The sequence below is a fragment of the Coffea eugenioides genome, chromosome 8, assembly GCF_003713205.1.
Source record: "Coffea eugenioides isolate CCC68of chromosome 8, Ceug_1.0, whole genome shotgun sequence".
Classification (NCBI taxonomy): domain Eukaryota; kingdom Viridiplantae; phylum Streptophyta; class Magnoliopsida; order Gentianales; family Rubiaceae; genus Coffea; species Coffea eugenioides.
In genome coordinates, this window is record NC_040042.1 from 1,024,368 (window position 1) to 1,043,544 (window position 19,177).

Sequence of the window (19,177 nt, forward strand, 5' to 3'; positions counted from 1 at the left end):
GCTGCAGTAACTAATCACAGCTAATAGAGGGAATCTAATTTAGTCCTTTGCGTTTGCGTACTCTTTAGTTCCAGTTTCCTTAATCGTTTTCCACAGCAACATGTCGCTTTGGCCGAGTGGTTAAGGCGTGTGCCTGCTAAGTACATGGGGTTTCCCCGCGAGAGTTCGAATCTCTCAGGCGACGTATTTCTTTTTATTTTTTACTTTTTTTAAAAAATGCACAAGCAGATTTGTTTCTTTTTAAATTTCTTTTTTAAATGTACAAGCGGATTTTATTTGGCAAGGTATCATAGGCAAGTTTTAATATTGGCCCATATGTTACTGTTGAAAGAGCAGAACTTTTAAAACTTGAGCTCAACTTAATTATCTATAGGGTCTAGATTTTTTGGATTCAAGCTCGATTAAAGAAAGGTTTTCGGTCAATTTTAATATGTCTTTTAACAATAAAAGTAACTTTTCAAAATAAAGATTAAAACAAATATATGAATATACTACTCGATCAAACTCGCAAAGTAATCGAGGTACTTGTTTTTATACTCGTACTTAGCTGGGGAGGGTTGGGTTGGGTGGTACGGGGGGAGGGAGTGTAAGTGAGAGGTTTTGGGTTCGAATCCTCTTGCTTACACTAAAAAAAAAAAAAGTATTTAAAAAAAATACTCGTACTTAGCTTGAATTTTTTATCCAATAACACTTAAACTTGACTCGAACTTATTCAACATCAAATCTATATCCAACGGTTGACTACCATGATTATGTCCCAGTTGAGCTCTCTCCTAAACACAAGAAATATTTCAATGCATGTAAAACAATTCAGGACCTTCGGGCGTTGTAAAGAGTATATAAGATCTAATAGAAAGCTGGATGCGCCTAAGCCCTTGTTTAAAGAATGTATATAAACTGGGAAGAGGGCGCCAAAGCATGGTCGTCCTCCATGTCTTTCTCACGTACGGGTTGTGAGAGTAGCCCATGAGATGGCATATGCGTCCCTTGTTCTTTTCTTGTTTCTTGGAACAAAAAAAAACCATCAACCACTTCTTGTCCTGGGAACCTTACGGCAATTATTGTGTCTTTACTGACGACCTTATAGAAAGCCACGATGTTTTTTATAGAGCTGTTAAAAGCTGGGTAATGATGATTAGCTTCCTATTAAAAGTAGATAACGAGATGCCAGAACTTAAATGAATTACTGCCAGCCTTATCGAAAGGCATGATGCTTTTTATGAAGCTGTTAAAAGCAGGGTAATGATGATTAGCTTCCTATTAAGAGTAGCTAACGAGTTGCCTGAACTTAATTGAGTTATCGGTGCTTCCTTCGGGTACACAGCCAGCGATACGTTCGTTGGCTATTCTGCCTTTAGCCGCCTTGATGATTCCTCGAATTTGTGGCGCACGAGCGCTCTTTGCGTTTTTTCATGAAGCTCCTCTACCCACCTTTTCGTCATGCATAGGGATGGAACGTACCATTTTCATTCGTATCCTCATGCAAGCTTCTACCCTTATACATTCCTCTCCAGCGACTCATTTTTCGCCTGTTTCTCGGCCTTCCCTGGTTTTCCTACACTTTTTGGACTGTTAGCCTCAGTGTCGATATACTCCCTGTTGCTGTTGGTTGGAAGAGGTGTTCGTTATTTTCCGCTTTAGCCTTCTTTTATCATCTTTTATTTCTTATTTCGTGCTAATCCAGGTTTTGATCTTAATCAGCCCATTCTTCTACGAATCTGCATTCGGTTTGACTTGTTTGCTGGTTAGCATTTTTCATTAGCAAGCTTGGTTTCTATTATTATATTGCTTTGCCATGGCGTCTGCTGTTTAAATGGTTTTCGTTAGCTCTGTGTCGGCTGCTTAGGTGGTTATATAGTGTGCATTGTGTTTGTCAACTTGTTCCTTCAATTGTTCTTTGTTATTTCTTGCTGGGTTTTGCCTCTTACAGAAAATGTCATGCCTTTTTCCACTGAAACTCGCTTTTATAGATAAGTCCTTGCTGTTTTATATTATTTGTGCCATTTCTCCCAGTTGAGCTAAGAAATCGTACTTATGTCTTTTACATTTATATTGGCTGTTCTACGCTTGAAGTTTATATGCAGGTGTTGGATTCTTTTTCCTCTGTTTCGCACTGACGCCGCATTTTGTGTGCTTCCCTTTCTTGCATGCAGATTGTGTGCTGCGTCTCCTGGAGTTGTACGTACTCTCTGCTCTTCAACCTGTGTAAGCTTTTCAGCTTGACCTCCATGCTCATTCAATCTTTTTGTCCAATTTGTTTAGCCTGTTCTTTTTTTCCCCCTGCAAGCTACCCTGCTTTTTCTGCTAGCTTTTGCCGCTCCTTTCTTGTTGGCATTGTTTCGGTCACCTCGATTGCATAATTTGTTTGCTAGCCTGTCGGTGTTGTCGGTCTTGTGGTGTTGTGCTGTTGTCGGTGTTGTTTAGCCTTCGTGTCTTGTCGATGTTGTGGTGTTTTTTTGCTGCTTGCTGACTTGTATCTGGGAGCTGGTGAACTGTTTAATTTGGCCGTCCCAGCTTAATGGATAGAAATGCCAAGCGTCGGCAGCGTTATGCAGAAATGCTACGGGAAAAGAAGGATGACCTCTTGCGGCGCCGCAGGGAAGCTAATGCTGCAAAGAAAAAAAATATGACCCTTGCTCCTTCTAGTCCTGGACCTACAGCTCGCCTCTCTAAAAGAAAACACGAAGCTGATGTCCAAGAAGCGACTTCACCAAGCATACACACAGGTGTTCGTGTTTCTGCTAGTTCTGATCAGCCATGTAGTGCCTATTGTGCTAATGTTGGAACCAACCAGTGCCCACCTCCTAAACAAAGTTCTTTTGCTGATCCTGCCAATGTTACTTTGGGTGGTCATCGAGCATCTTTACCAGGTTCTGTATCCATTGAGTTGATGTTTCTCTGTCTGGTGTTTCGGCTCTCATACAATTGCCTGCTATGACAACGCCATCCACTAACGAAAATCCACTTACCAAATCAAATTCTCTCCTGCTGAAAAAGTTACCCCCAACAAGCGAATGCTTCCAAACATTCCTTTTTTCTAACCTCAATGCCTCCGTACTCACTCCTAACGAGCTACCAAAGTGCATGTCAAAGGTTGTAGGACAAAAAATTCAAATGTGCTTACATTTGCAATATATATTCTGTAACCCTGTTAAGAATTCAAAAACAAGCACGGTCAGCTAAATAATTTCTCTGTACAACAAATCTATTTTTAAATAAATGCTTGCTGTCCTCTCAACCTGGGCATACTTACAACGTACCACCGTGCGCAAGCACGGTGAACATCTCCTAGTCCATTGATACTTGTATCTGCTGATCTTTCGAGGCATTTGGAGCCAGGAGAAGTCTACTTAATCCCACCTTTTTTCCTGGATACCAATGGCCACAGCTGCAACTTGGACCAATCTACCATCTATGTGCATTGACAGACAAAGGACCTGTTTGGCAAACAAGTTTTTGGCCAAGACTACTTGTTACAAGTTTTTTAATACCTTTAACTACTGTAATTTCAAAAAAACTTCTCACAAATTTTAAATTATATATTTCAAAATATCCAAAAATTTACACACTTCAAAATTTTTTCCTACAGTTTCGTCTGCAGTAAGTTATAGTAAAATTTTAAACAAACACTCAAAAAACTTATTTGTCAAACGGGCCTGATTTTCTCAAAGCATGATTGATTCAGTACTTTTTTTTCTGCTCAGGGGATATCCGGGTTTCGGGTATGCCGGACCCGACTAATCCCTCTGAGACCCGAGAGGAGAGGCCCCATTCTCTCGAACCGGCAACCACTGGGACTCGATCCCTGGTGGGGGAGAATGGACAACGGGACCTTAGGAGACTTTCCATGACCAACCGAGCTGCCTAACGGGACCTTAGGATTCAGTACCCTTACGCATTATGTGTTTGACACTGTGGCCAATTTTATAGTATTGTACTATCTTCATAATTGGAAAGACTCTATTAATACTAAATGAATAAAAATATTTTAGTAAACAGATGACAAATGAACTACACTATTAAGTCTTTCCATTCAAACTTAATTAAAAAAATTCATAGTTGAGTCACTACTCACTGGTCACTGCACATTCCAAGCAAGTTGAAACGATTATACACCATCACATAATAAAAAGAGTATGATATGATACTTAAACCAAACAAGTGGAGACTAGGGAAGGTTTTACATGCTTATCACACAACCATCATTTTCTATAAATTCAGTTGAGTACAACTTTTTTATATACACTAACAGTATATATACTGTCACGATTGAATGCATGATACATGAACAAAATTTAGATTTTAAATTTAAATTCAGATGAATTGTCATGAATCCAATAGTGATGGTGTATACAAAACCTATCCACAGTTATGTACTGTGAATACATTGTATACACTGTCAATATATAAAAGATTAATTCAATGGTGATGATATATACACTATCAGTATATCAAAGATTAATTTAATTCTCAGTTACAAACGTCAAACCTATCCACAGGCCTAACCAGACCGTATGCAAATTGATGAAAAGGACTGTTTCAAACTATGAATTATTCGCACAACTAGAAACCAATATCTGGCCAAATTGCAGCAAATAGTAGAATTAAATTAATGGGAGAGGGCAATGACAGCTACGCAGAACGGTTTTGCTGAATTAAACGAAATAAAAGTTCATTTGTGCAGGATGTAAATCACTTTAAACACAAAATAGACATAAAACTAATTTTATGAGTTTCATATATATATATATATATATGCATGCATTTTATATACTGTTGAAAACAAGAATTGTTGAATATTCAATAATTCGAGAAAAAAGAAATGCACAAATTATATATGTATATGAAGTTATTGTTTTCTTATTATAATTTTTCATATTGACAATTTGATTAATTTGGGTAGACTTGGTACTTAACAAATATCCAAATTAAGATTTCTAGGTGCCAACTGCAAACCAATAATTCTTGTTGAAATAATAAAAAAAAGAGCAGTTAAAAAATGTTTGAATTACACATTATTTTTACCTTATTTACACACACTGGCTTTTTTGTATCATCAACACATTTTTCAATCACCTTTCTATCTCACATACATCACATTAAAAAAGTGATACAATATATTTTTACAAAATTATTTCAAATAATTTACTATCATTAATCCTATTCTTTGGAGCAGTCAACAAATGGGATTAATCCTATTCCATGACGTCTCATACATGTCTAGTGGGTCATAACTTAATTGTTCACTCTTCCAAAAACAAACCCTTTTTTTTCACCAAATTTCAATAGTAGATTAGGCATAAGATAGGAATGAAAGGAAAAAAAAAAAAATCAATACTCAAGACTTGTACCGCCTTTGCCACATAAAGCTACTGTTCTTTAATGGCACCGTCGAACACCATCTTGTCATGACGCTCCCATGCTCTTTATCTCCTACTAAACTCAATTAATTGCTGGTATATCTCCACGATTAAATCTCATTAATAAGACCTGTGATCCACGACATAAAGAATTTCAACTTGATTAGCATTTATTATTTATAATTAGTCGGTATGCCAGATTATTGTAAACGTGAACTAATTAATCTTGAGATTAAGTTTTTCTCAAGTAGTAAAACAAAATCATGTGATATGCGGTACCCTTTTTCACGCAGAAGTAATAAAGGAAAGAGGCAAAAGGAATACGTTAGATGCATAGGATGTGAAGCAAAACAAACTTGCAAATTGGGAAATAGGAAAAGTTCCCATCAACGGTGTGTTAGGATAGGAATGATATGAAAAAAAAAAGAGAATAATTTGCTTGCATCACAAACACAAATTTCAATACACCTTTTTATATTTTTGATCATTTTATATTTCACATACATCACATCACAAACAAAAAATGATACAGTAATTATTTTAAATAAATATTTCAAATAAATTCCTGTCCAAACACAATTAATATTTTCAGAGAGGTTTATTATTAGAAAAGTTTTCTATTTTTTTCAGGGAAAAAAAAAACCTCTTATGTGGTCCTTGTTTGCGCACACTACTTTAAAGTTTCATGAACAGCAATTTGGTTCACATGTGGAGATACATACATGTACGTGCGTGTGTGTGTGTGGAAAAAATCCCCAATCTTCATGGATGTTGAAGCCAAACAACCACGATACAAGGACTTGAAAGTCACATTCACCCAAAAAAAAGAAAGAAAGAAAGAAAAGAAAGAAGTTACATCAGCAAGAAAATTATATACCAAACCTATCAATCTAATTATGTAAACCATTAACGTGTGCCACCATCCTCAAGACACTCAAACTCAAAACCCCCCAAGAAAGAAATCAAGAATCCACCCCACCTCCCAAGTCCCAACTCCCCAACTCCCATCCCATCCTTCCAAGGCCAAGCTTGAGGATCCTTCTTCATCCGACACCAACAACCAAAAATGGTGGCTTCTTGTTTAAGCATAGTCACCCTCTACGGCGGCTTTCTCCACCGATGCATCTCCGCGGCCGGTTTAGCCTCTCAAGCAACAAACATCGACGACCAAACCACCATGCATTTTTGGGGTCCGACGCCAAAAACCTTTTCCCCCACTAAACCTTCATTGATCCTGATTCACGGGTTCGGACCACACGGGGTCTGGCAATGGCGCCAGCAGATCAGCTACTTCGCCCACAAATACAACCTTTACGTCCCCGACCTCGTATTCTTCGGGAACTCGGCCACCAAGTCCCCCGAAAGGTCCGAGGTTTTCCAAGCAGTCTGTGTCGGCAAAATGCTGGAAAGGATTGGCGTTGATCGTTACTCGGTTGTAGGGACCAGCTACGGGGGGTTCGTGGCGTACCACATGGCGTCCATGTGGGCTGAACGGGTGGAGAAAGTGGTGGTCGCGAGCTCAGGGGTTAACTTGAGGAGGAAAGATAATGAGGAGCTTCTGAAGAGGGCCAAGCAGGAGAGGGTTGAGGACCTGATGCTGCCGGCAAATTCGGCGCAGTTAAGGACTCTGATGAGTTTGTCAGTTTTCAGGCGTCCGTACATCCCAGATTTCTTATTAAATGATTTCTTGGAGGTATGTATTGTAATGTTCCTTGAATTCTTCCTTCATAGCTACCGATTTTTTCCTGCTTGCATGAGGTCATTAATTTAATTAATTAGTACAATGGACTACTTTATGTATGAACAAGTCATTGTCAATCATGTCAATTGATTGTTTCTAATTTTTTGTTTCAACTACTAAAGCATTAGTGGTTTAGACTTTTGAGTATTCAATTAATCATATGTTGTTTGGACAGAGAGTTTATTTGTTTGGATAGGGTATTATTTGAAATAATTACTGTAACACTTTTTGTGATGTGATATATGTAAGATAAAAAGGTGGCTAGAAATATAAAAAAGTGGGTTGAAAAATATGTTTATAATACAAGCGAAATATTATTTGAGATAATAGTGCTATCCAAATATTTCAAATAATTATTTAGAATAATTACTGTAGTATTTTTTGTGATTTGATGTATTTAAGATAAAAAGATGGATTGAAAAATGTGTTTATGATACAAACGAAATATGATTTTAAAAAAATTTGACATCCAAACATATGCATTAATTTTCTTGTCTCTATTAATATACAAACTCTTTTGCTGGTCGCTCTTTTTCTCTCTTATACTTCTTTTTTTTTTTTTTCTAGATCATGGTTAAAATTCAATCAATCCCATTTGCTTTTGTCTCTCGATTTTTTGTTTCTGTGATGTTGTACATGGCAGATGGAATGAACTATTTAAACCAGATTAATATGATTGGGGTTATAATCTTGATCTTATAGCTAAGATTAGCATACTTAAAATAAAGTGCTGTCATAGATTTAAAATAAAACCAAACCTAGATAAGAAATTGTCAAACTTCTTGTGCCCCCAAGGCCCCAACAATAAAGAGCTGTGCAAGTGTTGTCAAGAGGATGAAAAGTCTGGTTGAAATTATTGGGAAAAAAAATGTAAAAGATAATGTTGCCAAGCCCACCAGCTTGAATTATGAATGACAACAATTTGGCCTTAGGGGTCTGTTCTTAAATTCGTGGGTCAATGTCACTTGGTTGTTTGTGGAAGGTGGGAATTTGAACCTTAAATTTGCAGCTTCAAGCATTGATTCCATCGCAATTTGTACAAGATTTACTTCTTGGGCAGTTGGGAGAGTCCGGAAATTCGCCAATTTATGAAAAGCCAGTCTAACTTTGGTGGCTCATCATAGCTATTTTGTGGCGGGCCAACTTATCCTAAAAGGGAAATTATGAACTTTATTATGATGACTGAATTTGGCATACATAGGAAAAAAATTCCTATGATAGGTAAAAAACTCATAAAGATTTTACTCGTTATGCCCTATCATCTTCTTAAATAAGGAAAACCAACCTCTGCATTTTTATTTTTTTTTACTGAATTTGGCAAACATTGGAAAAAAATTCCTATGGTAGGAAAAAAACTCATATAGATTTTACTCGTTATGCCCTATCATCTTCTTAAATACGCAAAAGCAACCACTGCATTTTTCTCTTTGGACATATCGATGGCCGTTAGAAGTTCTTAAGTGCAGTTGTTATCCTTTCAAATGCGGAATGATCTTTCAAGAACACGTATAATCATGAATATTGTAGATGACACTTTCATCTATAAGTTAGCATTTTTATATGGGGCGTTTAGAAATTAAAAAATACGGGGCGTACGTCAAAAATTTTAGTGATTCTGAACGATTTATTTATCCTTCAAAAGTACATAGATTACGTTTCTTTTTTCTTTGTGAATCTTGGCATGTAGATTTCAATTCGACATGGCTAAAAATGCCAAAAATTAACCCATGATCATGGCTCCATGAGTCAAAAAATTAAAATTTCATTCATTATATTAGCACGTTTAAGTTGTGTATATTCTCTAGGGTAATTGACCCTTTAGAAGGAATATGACATCCTTGTGGGAATTAATTAACAATTGGAAATGCAGAAATTATACAGTGAGAACAGGAAGGAGAAGATGGAGCTCTTAAAGGGATTGACTCTTGGACGAGATGACAAAGTAAACATAACCCCTCTTAAACAGGTATGTATATATATATATCTTGAATGCTTCATCCTCGATGGACTACAGCTTTTGTTGATGAATTTGTTTAACTAATACTAACTGCCTGATCACTAATCATGCTATTAAGGTCATTAATTCAGTACCTTCATCCAAACCTGCAAATTTTGGCTGCAGGAAGTTTTAGTTGTTTGGGGAGACCATGACCAGATATTTTTGTTGGAGAAAGCATATGAGCTCAGGAAGTATGTACTCCTCTTTTCCACTAATCAACTCTCTATTGTGATGCTAGGAAATTGATCTAAAAAACTGATGATGGGTTTTCCATTTGCAGGTGTCTGGGAGAGAAGGCAAGATTGGAGATCATAAAGAAAACCTCGCATGTGCCTCAGCTAGAACGAGCTCGGCAGTTCAATAAAATTATTAACAACTTCTTATGCGGGTTGTCATGATTAATGTGACATTTTTGTAAAGAAGAAGAAGATGAAGAATTGCTTCAGGTCCTTTGTATTAATTACTAGTGATGTATGGCACGAGTGTTGATTTTGATTTGCTGATTTGTGTGTTGCAAAAAAAAAACTATCATCAATAGTGCTATGTTGATGATATTAATTGGCCTTGTTTGGAAAACCAGTTTTCACCAAAAATTTTCTGCGTTTCTCGTGAACACATTTTCTAATCATCTTTTTATTTCACGTATATGAAATCGCTATAGTATATTTTCTATAAAAAAAAACTCCAGAAAATTGCAATCCAAACAATTCCCGTTAGATTGTTGGATCTTTTGGAAGTATATAAATATAACTCAAAAGTTCATTCGAAAACCTCAACTAAACAAACTTGGTTTACAGGTCATGCAAACCAACTCGCCTTAGAGAGCAATGAATAAAATACAGTAGTCCTAACAAAGGTTTTGAGAGGTTTAAACCTTTGCATTAGTAGTAAAAAATTCAATTCAGAACGTCTGCGGTAATCCATCCTCTGATTTATATAAAATTCAGTTGGTTTTCTCTTAAGTTTCTCTTGGTCCAATTAGACCTCTCCAATAATATTAGATTAGAGGAGTAGTATGGCCTAGTGTAGGTTGAATTAAGAATACTACAAATGTTATCGACTGATGGAAAAATATATAAAAAAAAATAATCAATGTTGGAGGTTAATCAATGTTGTTAAACTCGGACCAGATAACGACTCAGTTAAACTATTAAGTTAGGCATCAAATGGCCGAATCGGTCGGACTGTTCTCCAAACTTTGCCGACATCAAGATGATGTCATAATTATTTTATACTTTTATAAGTTTCAGAAATATTGAAATTAAGTTATTGGTTATATTTGGCCAATCATACAAAATATTCCAAAAATATTAGACTTGCAATCAAATATACACCTAATAATTATATATGAAAAATGTAAATTCATGGTTAAAATATATTCATTCTCCAAAACTACTTGAAAAACTAAATTAAAACAAATTAATACAATTCGGAATCACTGGTGCTAAATTGATAAGATGATAGGGATGAAGACACCTTGATTTAGAAAATTATTTAGGAAAACGAGTGATTTTGATATTTACACTAAGTGAGTGACGTTTTCTTATTCCTATTAATAAATGAAAGTGTTACAATTTAGGTAATTGAGATTATGTTAGGGGAAAACAAGAAAGTAAAGTTTGAGAATCCGGTCAACCAATTGAATCGAGTCATTAATTTAGTCAATTTTTGACTAAAATTATTTTGTACTACAAATCAACTCGAGAAGAAGATCGATTTATGGCCGGACCGATCAAACCAACCTGTTCGATCCAGGTCTAACAACATTGAGGTTAATTCGAATTTAAAATTTTTAATTATATTTAAATTCTCACTTTGATCTTTAAATTTTAAAATGAGATGCTTTATAAAATGCGAGCCTGATATTCCAAACTATGCCTTGAATATGATGAGAAAGTGAGAATTGTAAAGACAAGTATAGATTACAGAGATAAGACGAAGAGGGAAAAGTAGAAAAAACCGAAACAAAAGAGAGAAAAGAGTCAAAAATACAGTTGTACTTTGACTGGCAAAAGTTGACCGAAATTCTCACTTCTGATTTCTGTCTGTAGATACCAAGACCCACGGGCCGTGAACTTTGTGAGTGAAAACTGAAAAGAGCAAACTCAGGGAAGAAGAATCCAATCAAGAAAGAGAAGCAGCAAAGCGAAGAGGGGACTGAGAAAGCTCTCTGCCTCTGCCTCTGCTGTGGTCAAAAAAGTGATTCACCCAAGTATGTATGTATGTATGGTTAAAAAGTACACCAACGCCAACACTCTCTCTCACACACTCACGCACTCTCCCTCCTACTTCTACTCTGTGTCTGTAACTCCATTCCCCTGGCTGTTGTCATCAACCCCTTTTCTTAATTTTTTTTTTTGGATGTGCTGTACAGCCCCAGCAGCAACTCGGCCTCTGAGCCTTGACGTGTTCAAAAACCAAAACCCCCAGCTCCTTGCCTCCTCAACCCTCAGATCAGCCGAGCTTCTTCTTCTTTTCTCGCAGATCCGCCACCTCCCGCCCTTCTCTTCTATTACCATCTTCTATAAGGTTTGTTTCTTTTCTTTTTTTTTTCTTTGTTTTTAAGTTTTATTTCTTTTATTTTCCCCCTTTTAAACGTCATTTCTTGTTTATAAGTTAATTCTTAATTTGCCCATTTAAGCTTCCATGTATTGTGTGAATGATCAGCCTTTTTTTTTTCTGAACATTGAAATTTCATTTGCATAAAGCAGCTCTGGTTATGATATATATACAACTGAGTATAATATATAATAGGCCGACAAACAAGTTTTTACCCAAGTCTACAATTGCATAAAATAAAGGGGTGGATGTAAAATTTTCGAAGCACTTTAATTGGAGCATAAATTTTTTTTCCCGGTTGTTTGACTAATACTACCAATAAAGAAAAAAAAAGACTAATACTACCAAAATTCAGTGGGGATCAAAGACAAATCTTTTGAAATCTTGGGGATGCATCCCTACACCTTTATGTATTTATTTATTTATTTTTATGGCAGCAACAATAGTTTTACAAATATAAAACGAGCCCAGTGTAAGTTTTAACATCCCATCTGCCTAGAGTGTTTTTTACACACTCAATGTGTGTGTGCATATCTTGAAGTGGATAGCAGAAAGAATTGGAGGTTGGTAGTTTATTAACCTGTAGGGAAGAAGGCTACTTTTCATGTTACACAAAATGACACCGAAATTTAACGCCAGAAGAAGTGCTCCTGCTTTACGTATAGTGGATAGATTTAAATGTTGCAACTACCAGCAAGTAACAGGGTTATGTTTGAGGAGTGGTCTGCTTTATAATCGCAGAATACTTGATATAACGGGTGGATCAGCGTGTAGTAAGATCGTCATTGATGAGTATCAATGATATGAGCCGGTTGAGTATAATGCAATATATTTCGAGACCTTATGGAGTTTGCATTTTCTTTATTGTGATATTAAAATGGAGAAACCCTTGGTTAAAGTGTTTTGGCATATTATATTTGACTTAAACATTCAGAATTGAATTCCTTGAGTGGCATAGTAATTCTAAGCTTTGATATCTGCCAAGACGAACCAAAAATTCCTGTGGAATTGTTTCAATTCTTGATTTATTAGGCCTGCATTTTGCTTGAGCATGACTCGATATTGCATTTTGTGTATGAACGTTACCATTAGGCACTTGAAGACCATAATCCAAGGCTAAGCAGGGGTACTGCAGTTTTCTGATGCCTGGCATAGCTTGACCAATACAGCATTTCTATGCTTATTACTGCAATAGAAAATATGGGCTTACTCTGTAGTAGACACCAAGAATACAATCAAGCTGATTCTGAAGAAAATGCACAGGTTACTTCTGCTTTATAGCTAGCTGTTCTTATCAATCTTATTTCATTTTGTAAAAGCAACTAGATTCTTTTCAACCTTGCACACTTTTTGTCTTCCATTTTCTTTCCGGCACGTGCCACCTTTGATCGAGTTTTTAACTGTGGTTTCTTCAGACTGCAGAAATAGAAAGAAGAATAGAGCAAGAAACTAAAGCTGAGAAGCATATCCAGAAACTACTTTTGCTTGGTATGCATGCTATGCCCCATTTGTTTTAAATTGCCATTGTTCTTGGACTGGTCATGTGCACAATACTCTACTTGACCTCCACTTCTATCTTTTTCAAATTAAAATGACTAATTTTTTGGTAGGGGTGAAGGTGTACAAAAAATTATTGGGCTTTTTGTATATAACTTGTATGAGTATCCAATATGGCTATGTTGTTGAGAGCTGAATTACCAGAAAAATAGGCAGGCTTAACAAAATTACACTACACGATTTTCATTCATTTTAAGAAAACTAAAGGTTAACAAAGGCTGGTTCTTTTTGTATTATGTGCTCCATAGAAACATATATTATGAAAAATAGATACATTTCATATTGTTTCATTCTTTCCCTCACTCTAAGAAAACAAAAAGTTAACAAAGGCTAGTGCTTTTTGTAGCATGTGCTCCACATAAACATTAAAAAGACAGATTCAATTAAATGGTTTTGTTTTTCTTTTTTCCTTTAAGAAAAGAGAAAACTAAACAAAGATTAGTGCTTTTTATAGCCTGTGCTTAGGTTCAAATTTAATGGATTGATTTTTCTCTCATTATTGATCTCCCAGAAACTTTGAGCTTTGCAGACCTTTCCTTGACTCATAAAGATAAAATCATCATATCGTGGCATAACTATATACCAAATGTTAGAAGTATGCCCTTCTCTCTTAATCAGTCCTTGCCCTGTTCAAAATGGTATCAGATTCTTACTACATTCCTGATACTCTTGTAAATTGAGATTGTTGTCTGTGTCTGGCTGTACCATTTTAGAGGGACCAGGCTGTATTCATAGAAAAAAAAGTTGTTATTTTTACTCTCAACTTGTTTCGTGTGGAAAGTTGTTTGACTGTAATTCCATGGATTGTAGAAGAGATACGACATAAAATGTGCATTTTGTGGTCCTTGCTTAGTGTTTTGACATGCAGTTTTACATAAGTCGGACTAGATTTTATTTCTGTAATTGCTCTTTCAAAATGTTAGCACTGCCTTCCCCTTTTTGTTTTGTTTTTCTACTATTATGGATCTGCCATGTGATAATTCTCTAGTGCTCTTCTTCTTTTGTGGATAGGTGCTGGAGAATCAGGGAAGTCCACTATCTTTAAGCAGGCAAGAAATCACACAAGTATTCATGTTAAATTTGGATTTGTCCTTTTATGTTCTTTGAGTTCCACACTTACTCCAACATATGATTGATTTGATTGAAATCCAGATAAAACTCTTGTTCCAAACTGGGTTCGATGAAGCTGAGCTGAAGAGCTACATACCAGTCGTCTATGCCAATGTCTATCAGACAATAAAAGTACGGATACTTGGAAACGGTGTGTCGGTTGTTTCCCTTTTTTATAACATTAAAAGGGTAGCATCATGTTAGAGAAGCGCTTACTTTTTCCATGTTAACTTAATTTGATCTTTGATCCATCTCAATTTTGAGATGTGGTAATATATATTTAGTTATAGGTTATTTTGTGCACAGACATTGTATGATGGATCAAAGGAGTTGGCGCAAAATGAAGCAGATTCCTTAAAGTACGTTATATCTGCTGAAACAAAGGTTTGAGTTAACCATCTTGTTGTTCAATACTTAGTTCCCTGATTCATCTGTTTTGCGGCTTGGGTCTTTCTTCATATAAGAGTTTTCAATATGAAAATGAAAAATGTACTAAAGTTGTGTCATGAAATTTCTACTTTCAATTTTATGTAGGACCAAGGATATGATTTTTTTCTTGAAGATTTTAGTATTTGATTGCTTACTTGTTATCTCGGGAGATAAATCTGTGAATGATTGTTGTTTCACTACATTAGGATGTCGCAGAGAAACTTTCATCAATTGGAGGCAGGTTGGATTACCCTCATCTTAGCAAAGAATTGGCACAGGAGATTGAAACTCTCTGGAAGGATGCCGCAATACAGGTGATTCATACGTAATTATGGTTGCTATTATTTAGTTGCAGAATCTTTCTTTACTTTTCAGTAGTTTTGCCGATTAGATTTTACTTTTATATCTTTTAAGTGTTATTATCGAGTTTCCATATCAGCTCTTCGACTGTGACTGGTTTACAACTTGCAGGAGACATACTCACGCGGTAATGAATTCCAAGTTCCAGATTGTGCCCATTATTTTATGGAAAATTTGAGTCGATTATCTGATACAAACTATGTTCCGACAAAGGTACAATGGCACTTAACTCATTGTTTTCTTACGGTTTTTGTTTCTGGGTGAATGGTCGAAGGAAACAAGTACATGGCCTACTATTTTGAAGGGGATTTAAAAGACAAAAAATATGTTGAACTCTTATGCAGCATAGTTGAGTATTCCATGCCATTGCTAATCCAATTTGCTGTAAATCAAGTTAAAAACCTTGTGGTAGGAGTAGTGGTTCAATTACTTTATGGTGCCCAGTGGATGTCTAACATCTACTTGTCCCTTCCCAATTTTCTTTTCCCTTTCTTGTAGTCATTTTCATTGACAACATTCCTTATTCTTATAGTTGCTACTCTATTTCCTTGTAGGAGGATGTTCTTTTTGCAAGAGTTCGTACTACTGGTGTTGTAGAAATCCAGTTCAGGTGATAATTCTTTTTCTCAATGCTTCCTACAACATAAATAGAAAGAATTTAAACAAGAAAAGCAACAATAGAAGAGAGATGTACTACTCTGTCAGCCCCTCGTCCTTTGATAATTTCTTTGTATTCACTTCAGATCAAGTGTCCTCCTAATGAGTAAAAGTTAGTATATCTTAAAATCAGCGGAACACTATAAACATAGATACAGTTTAATAGTAAAATTTGTACAACTTCAATCCTGTCTCTTCCAACATTTACTCTTGGGAGAACAAAAGAGAAATGGAGAAATAACTGTCACTCGGGTGTTTTGTTCTTGTTTTTTTTTTTGTTCTGCTCCCTGTCTCGCTTCCCTCCTTTTACAGATAAAATTCATCGACTGAATCTCTCAGTAGTATGGCGTTTTTTTTTTCCTAAAATACTAAATAGAGGGCCTCTCTTAATTTGTTTAAGCTTATCTGGAAAAAGTGATCTGTTGGACTATATGTGTTCTTAAAGCATCTCCAGCAGTGCTCTACACAACAAACTAGTTTCTGCTTATAATAAGCCAAAGGCAGAGCAGATCACCTCATATAGCTGTAGCTTTGAAAAAATTAGAATTTGCTGATTTTAAAAATTTGAGAACAAGCCAAATGTCTTTTTTGAAATTTCTCATTACTGTTTGTCAATTGTTGTGTTTAAATCACATTCCACTCTTATCTTATCCCTTCCTTGGTATTTTAGTATTTGCAGCTGCAATGTTGCCAATATCATTTGAATTGATGTCCGTGTATACGTTGAAACACACTGCCCATCAAATTTTTCTGCTTTTGTTTCAGCTTTCTTGATCTTCATTATATCTATCAGCTGTGTTTTCTGTAGTCTGTCATCATGGATGGGTAAATTAACATCTCTACCTTCTCAATAGTTCCATGCAGGTGTGGAACCATGTTATGGCCAGGGCGGCTAACTACCCCCTGAACTTTAAAAATTAGAAATTTGGCTAGTAAAAATTTTTGATTTTGTCAAATTGTCTTATATTTGCACCCCTTGAAAGGTTTAAAACTCCCTTTACAATCCCTATTGCCCCACACTAATTTTTCTTAAATTTCTTCATTTACTTTTATTTTATTGAAAACTAAAACATCACCACTGGTATATAGTAAATATGAATATCTTTTAATTCAACTTCAATGACAACTAGAAATTATGTGGTTTACATTCTTTACTGACATGCATTTGTCAAAGTGCTTGCACCCCCTAACCTCTAGGTCATGGCTCCGCCACTGGACTTCTATGTATGGCTAACTATTAAAGGATTTGCAGCCCTGTGGGAGAGAACAAGAAAAGTGGTGAAGTGTATCGGCTTTTTGACGTTGGAGGCCAAAGAAATGAGAGAAGAAAGTGGATTCATTTGTTCGAGGGTGTTTCGGCTGTGATATTCTGTGCTGCTATTAGCGAGTGAGCTTTTTGCTGCTTTGAATATTTTCAGTCATTGCATCGTATGCTTGTGATGACAACGATTTCCGACCTTATATATCTGTTAATTAAAATGTGATATCTTTTTCGGTAGTTACTTCCTTTAAATTACTGTACCTAGGATGAAACATCAGGAACTTGACAAATGGTTAATCAGATACCAAATTGGCTGCTCATTTTTTTGCTGTATCTACTTGATGATAACCTAAATCACTAAATTGCAGTTCGATCTACTTATCAGTTTTATTTTCAGGTATGATCAAACTCTTTTCGAGGATGAAAACAAAAATAGAATGATGGAGACCAGAGAACTCTTTGAGTGGGTCCTAAAGCAACGTTGTTTTGAGGTCTGTCAATTACATGTGGTAGAATACTTTCCAACTTCTCTTGTTTCTTTAAAAACAAAAGTAACTTCTGAAAGCTTCTGTTTGCTCTTGAAAGATTTTATTGCACAAAGCATGATTATTATTTTTAGGTTCGGTGTTGAATCCATTGACTTTCCATCTAATGCTTTTCATCTTTTCTGATTCTGCAGAAGACATCATTCATGCTGTTTCTCAACAAATTCGATATATTTGAAAAGAAGGTTCTGAATGTAAGGAGACACATATTCTACTTTTTCAGTATATCGAAAGCCTATCCCCAGCATAGCATTTTGATCAATCTCCTCTTTGCTTAGGTTCCTCTAAATGCATGCGAGTGGTTTAAAGATTACCAACCAGTTTCAACGGGAAAACAAGAAATTGAGCATGCATACGAGTAAGCATTTTTTTTCAGGCTCTCTCTTTTACATCTGGGAATTGTCTAGGACACTGAAGAGGCAGGAATCCTAGCAAACTCCGTATCTAATATGTCTAATCTTCTGACGGCCACCTTTTCACTGGCTACGTTACACTCTCTCTTTGCTTCTCACTTGAAATTGTTGCAAGTCTTTCCAGTATAGGTTTGCTTTTCTTTTTCTTGATTGCATATGTTGATTATCCATTTGGTGTGCTTATCATCTTGATTTAGGTTTGTTAAAAAGAAATTTGAGGAGTTGTACTTCCAGTGCACTGCCCCTGATCGCGTGGATCGAGTCTTTAAGATCTATAGAACCACTGCACTTGATCAGAAACTTGTGAAAAAGACATTCAAACTGGTGGATGAAACTTTGAGGAGGAGAAACCTTTTTGAAGCAGGTCTGTTGTGACCTAGAAGGTTTCTCAAGAGAGTGTCAAATTCTCAAATATTCTGGAGAGAGATTTATCAGGTTTTTTTAACCCCATCTATGATAGGCTATTGGCACATCTTAATCCACAGGTTAAAATTTTTGCATTTCATTCTTTTAGCAATTTACTTACTAGGTAAAGTTGATTTTTCCTTATTTTACCGTGTTACCATGGAAGATTCCGTCCTAGGACGTATTTCAGTCCATCATATTAAGGTATTTCAAGAATTTAACTGGCATGTCAGTTTTTTTTTACTGGCATTGAAGATAATGCCATTGACGTTTTGAATTAACTAACTTGCTATCTTAGAGCTTTATCCACATAGGAATTAACATTGAACCTTGGAGCATTACAGTAAACTTTTCAATCTTTGTGCTCTTCCTTCAATTTAGTCCAAACAACAAAAAACAAAACATGTATCTTGAAAATATCAGACTTGAATCTTTTGCTCGTTTATTGAAACACTCACCAGTGGGGATGGAAATTAACGTGAAGGTTATACAAAGTTCACTTTTTTCTGTCCGAATATGGAAAGTAGGGGTGTACGCCAACCGAACAGTTTGCGAGCACTTATTGAGGTATTTGGTCAACGGATCGTTTCGTTTTTCCTCAACTTTGATCGAGTTCGAGTAGCAGTATATTATAGAAATAAAGAATTTCTAAAAGGTCTAAACCCTAACTTAACGATTTGAGTTTAATCGAGTCGAGTTCGAGCTCTTTAATGATCTCATTAAGTCGAATTCAAATTGCTGTTCTTTTGCTTGATCAATCTCGAACATCACTTTGAACATA

The 19,177-nt window shown here is 35.9% G+C and overlaps 2 protein-coding genes and 1 non-coding gene across 5 annotated transcripts; all 3 read left to right on the forward strand.

Moving 5' to 3' along the window:
* The first annotated feature begins 102 nt into the window (after positions 1–102).
* Positions 103–184, forward strand: TRNAS-GCU. Its single transcript has one exon. It is a non-coding gene; the product is annotated as a tRNA-Ser (tRNA).
* Positions 185–6,172: 5,988 nt separating this feature from the next.
* On the forward strand, positions 6,173–9,658 carry LOC113779597 (monoacylglycerol lipase ABHD6-like). Its single transcript, XM_027325232.1, has 4 exons — positions 6,173–7,053; positions 8,972–9,067; positions 9,224–9,291; positions 9,381–9,658. Exons 1-4 carry the CDS (start codon positions 6,427–6,429, stop codon positions 9,496–9,498), a joined length of 909 nt encoding a protein of 302 aa, XP_027181033.1. The 5' UTR covers positions 6,173–6,426; the 3' UTR covers positions 9,499–9,658.
* A 1,457-nt stretch (positions 9,659–11,115) lies between these two features.
* On the forward strand, positions 11,116–18,540 carry LOC113779063 (guanine nucleotide-binding protein alpha-1 subunit). 3 transcript variants are annotated; one of them, XM_027324485.1, is made up of 15 exons: positions 11,116–11,320; positions 11,475–11,629; positions 12,752–12,922; positions 13,075–13,147; positions 14,228–14,265; positions 14,369–14,458; positions 14,633–14,710; positions 14,962–15,069; positions 15,227–15,328; positions 15,670–15,725; positions 17,025–17,159; positions 17,431–17,524; positions 17,713–17,772; positions 17,857–17,936; positions 18,189–18,540. In XM_027324485.1, exons 3-15 carry the CDS (start codon positions 12,836–12,838, stop codon positions 18,364–18,366), a joined length of 1,179 nt encoding a protein of 392 aa, XP_027180286.1. In that variant the 5' UTR covers positions 11,116–11,320; positions 11,475–11,629; positions 12,752–12,835; the 3' UTR covers positions 18,367–18,540. The 3 variants fall into 3 exon arrangements, with proteins under 3 accessions (XP_027180286.1, XP_027180285.1, XP_027180287.1); XM_027324484.1 differs by having other exon boundaries at positions 11,116–11,316; XM_027324486.1 differs by having other exon boundaries at positions 11,116–11,312.
* The last annotated feature ends 637 nt before the right edge of the window (positions 18,541–19,177 follow it).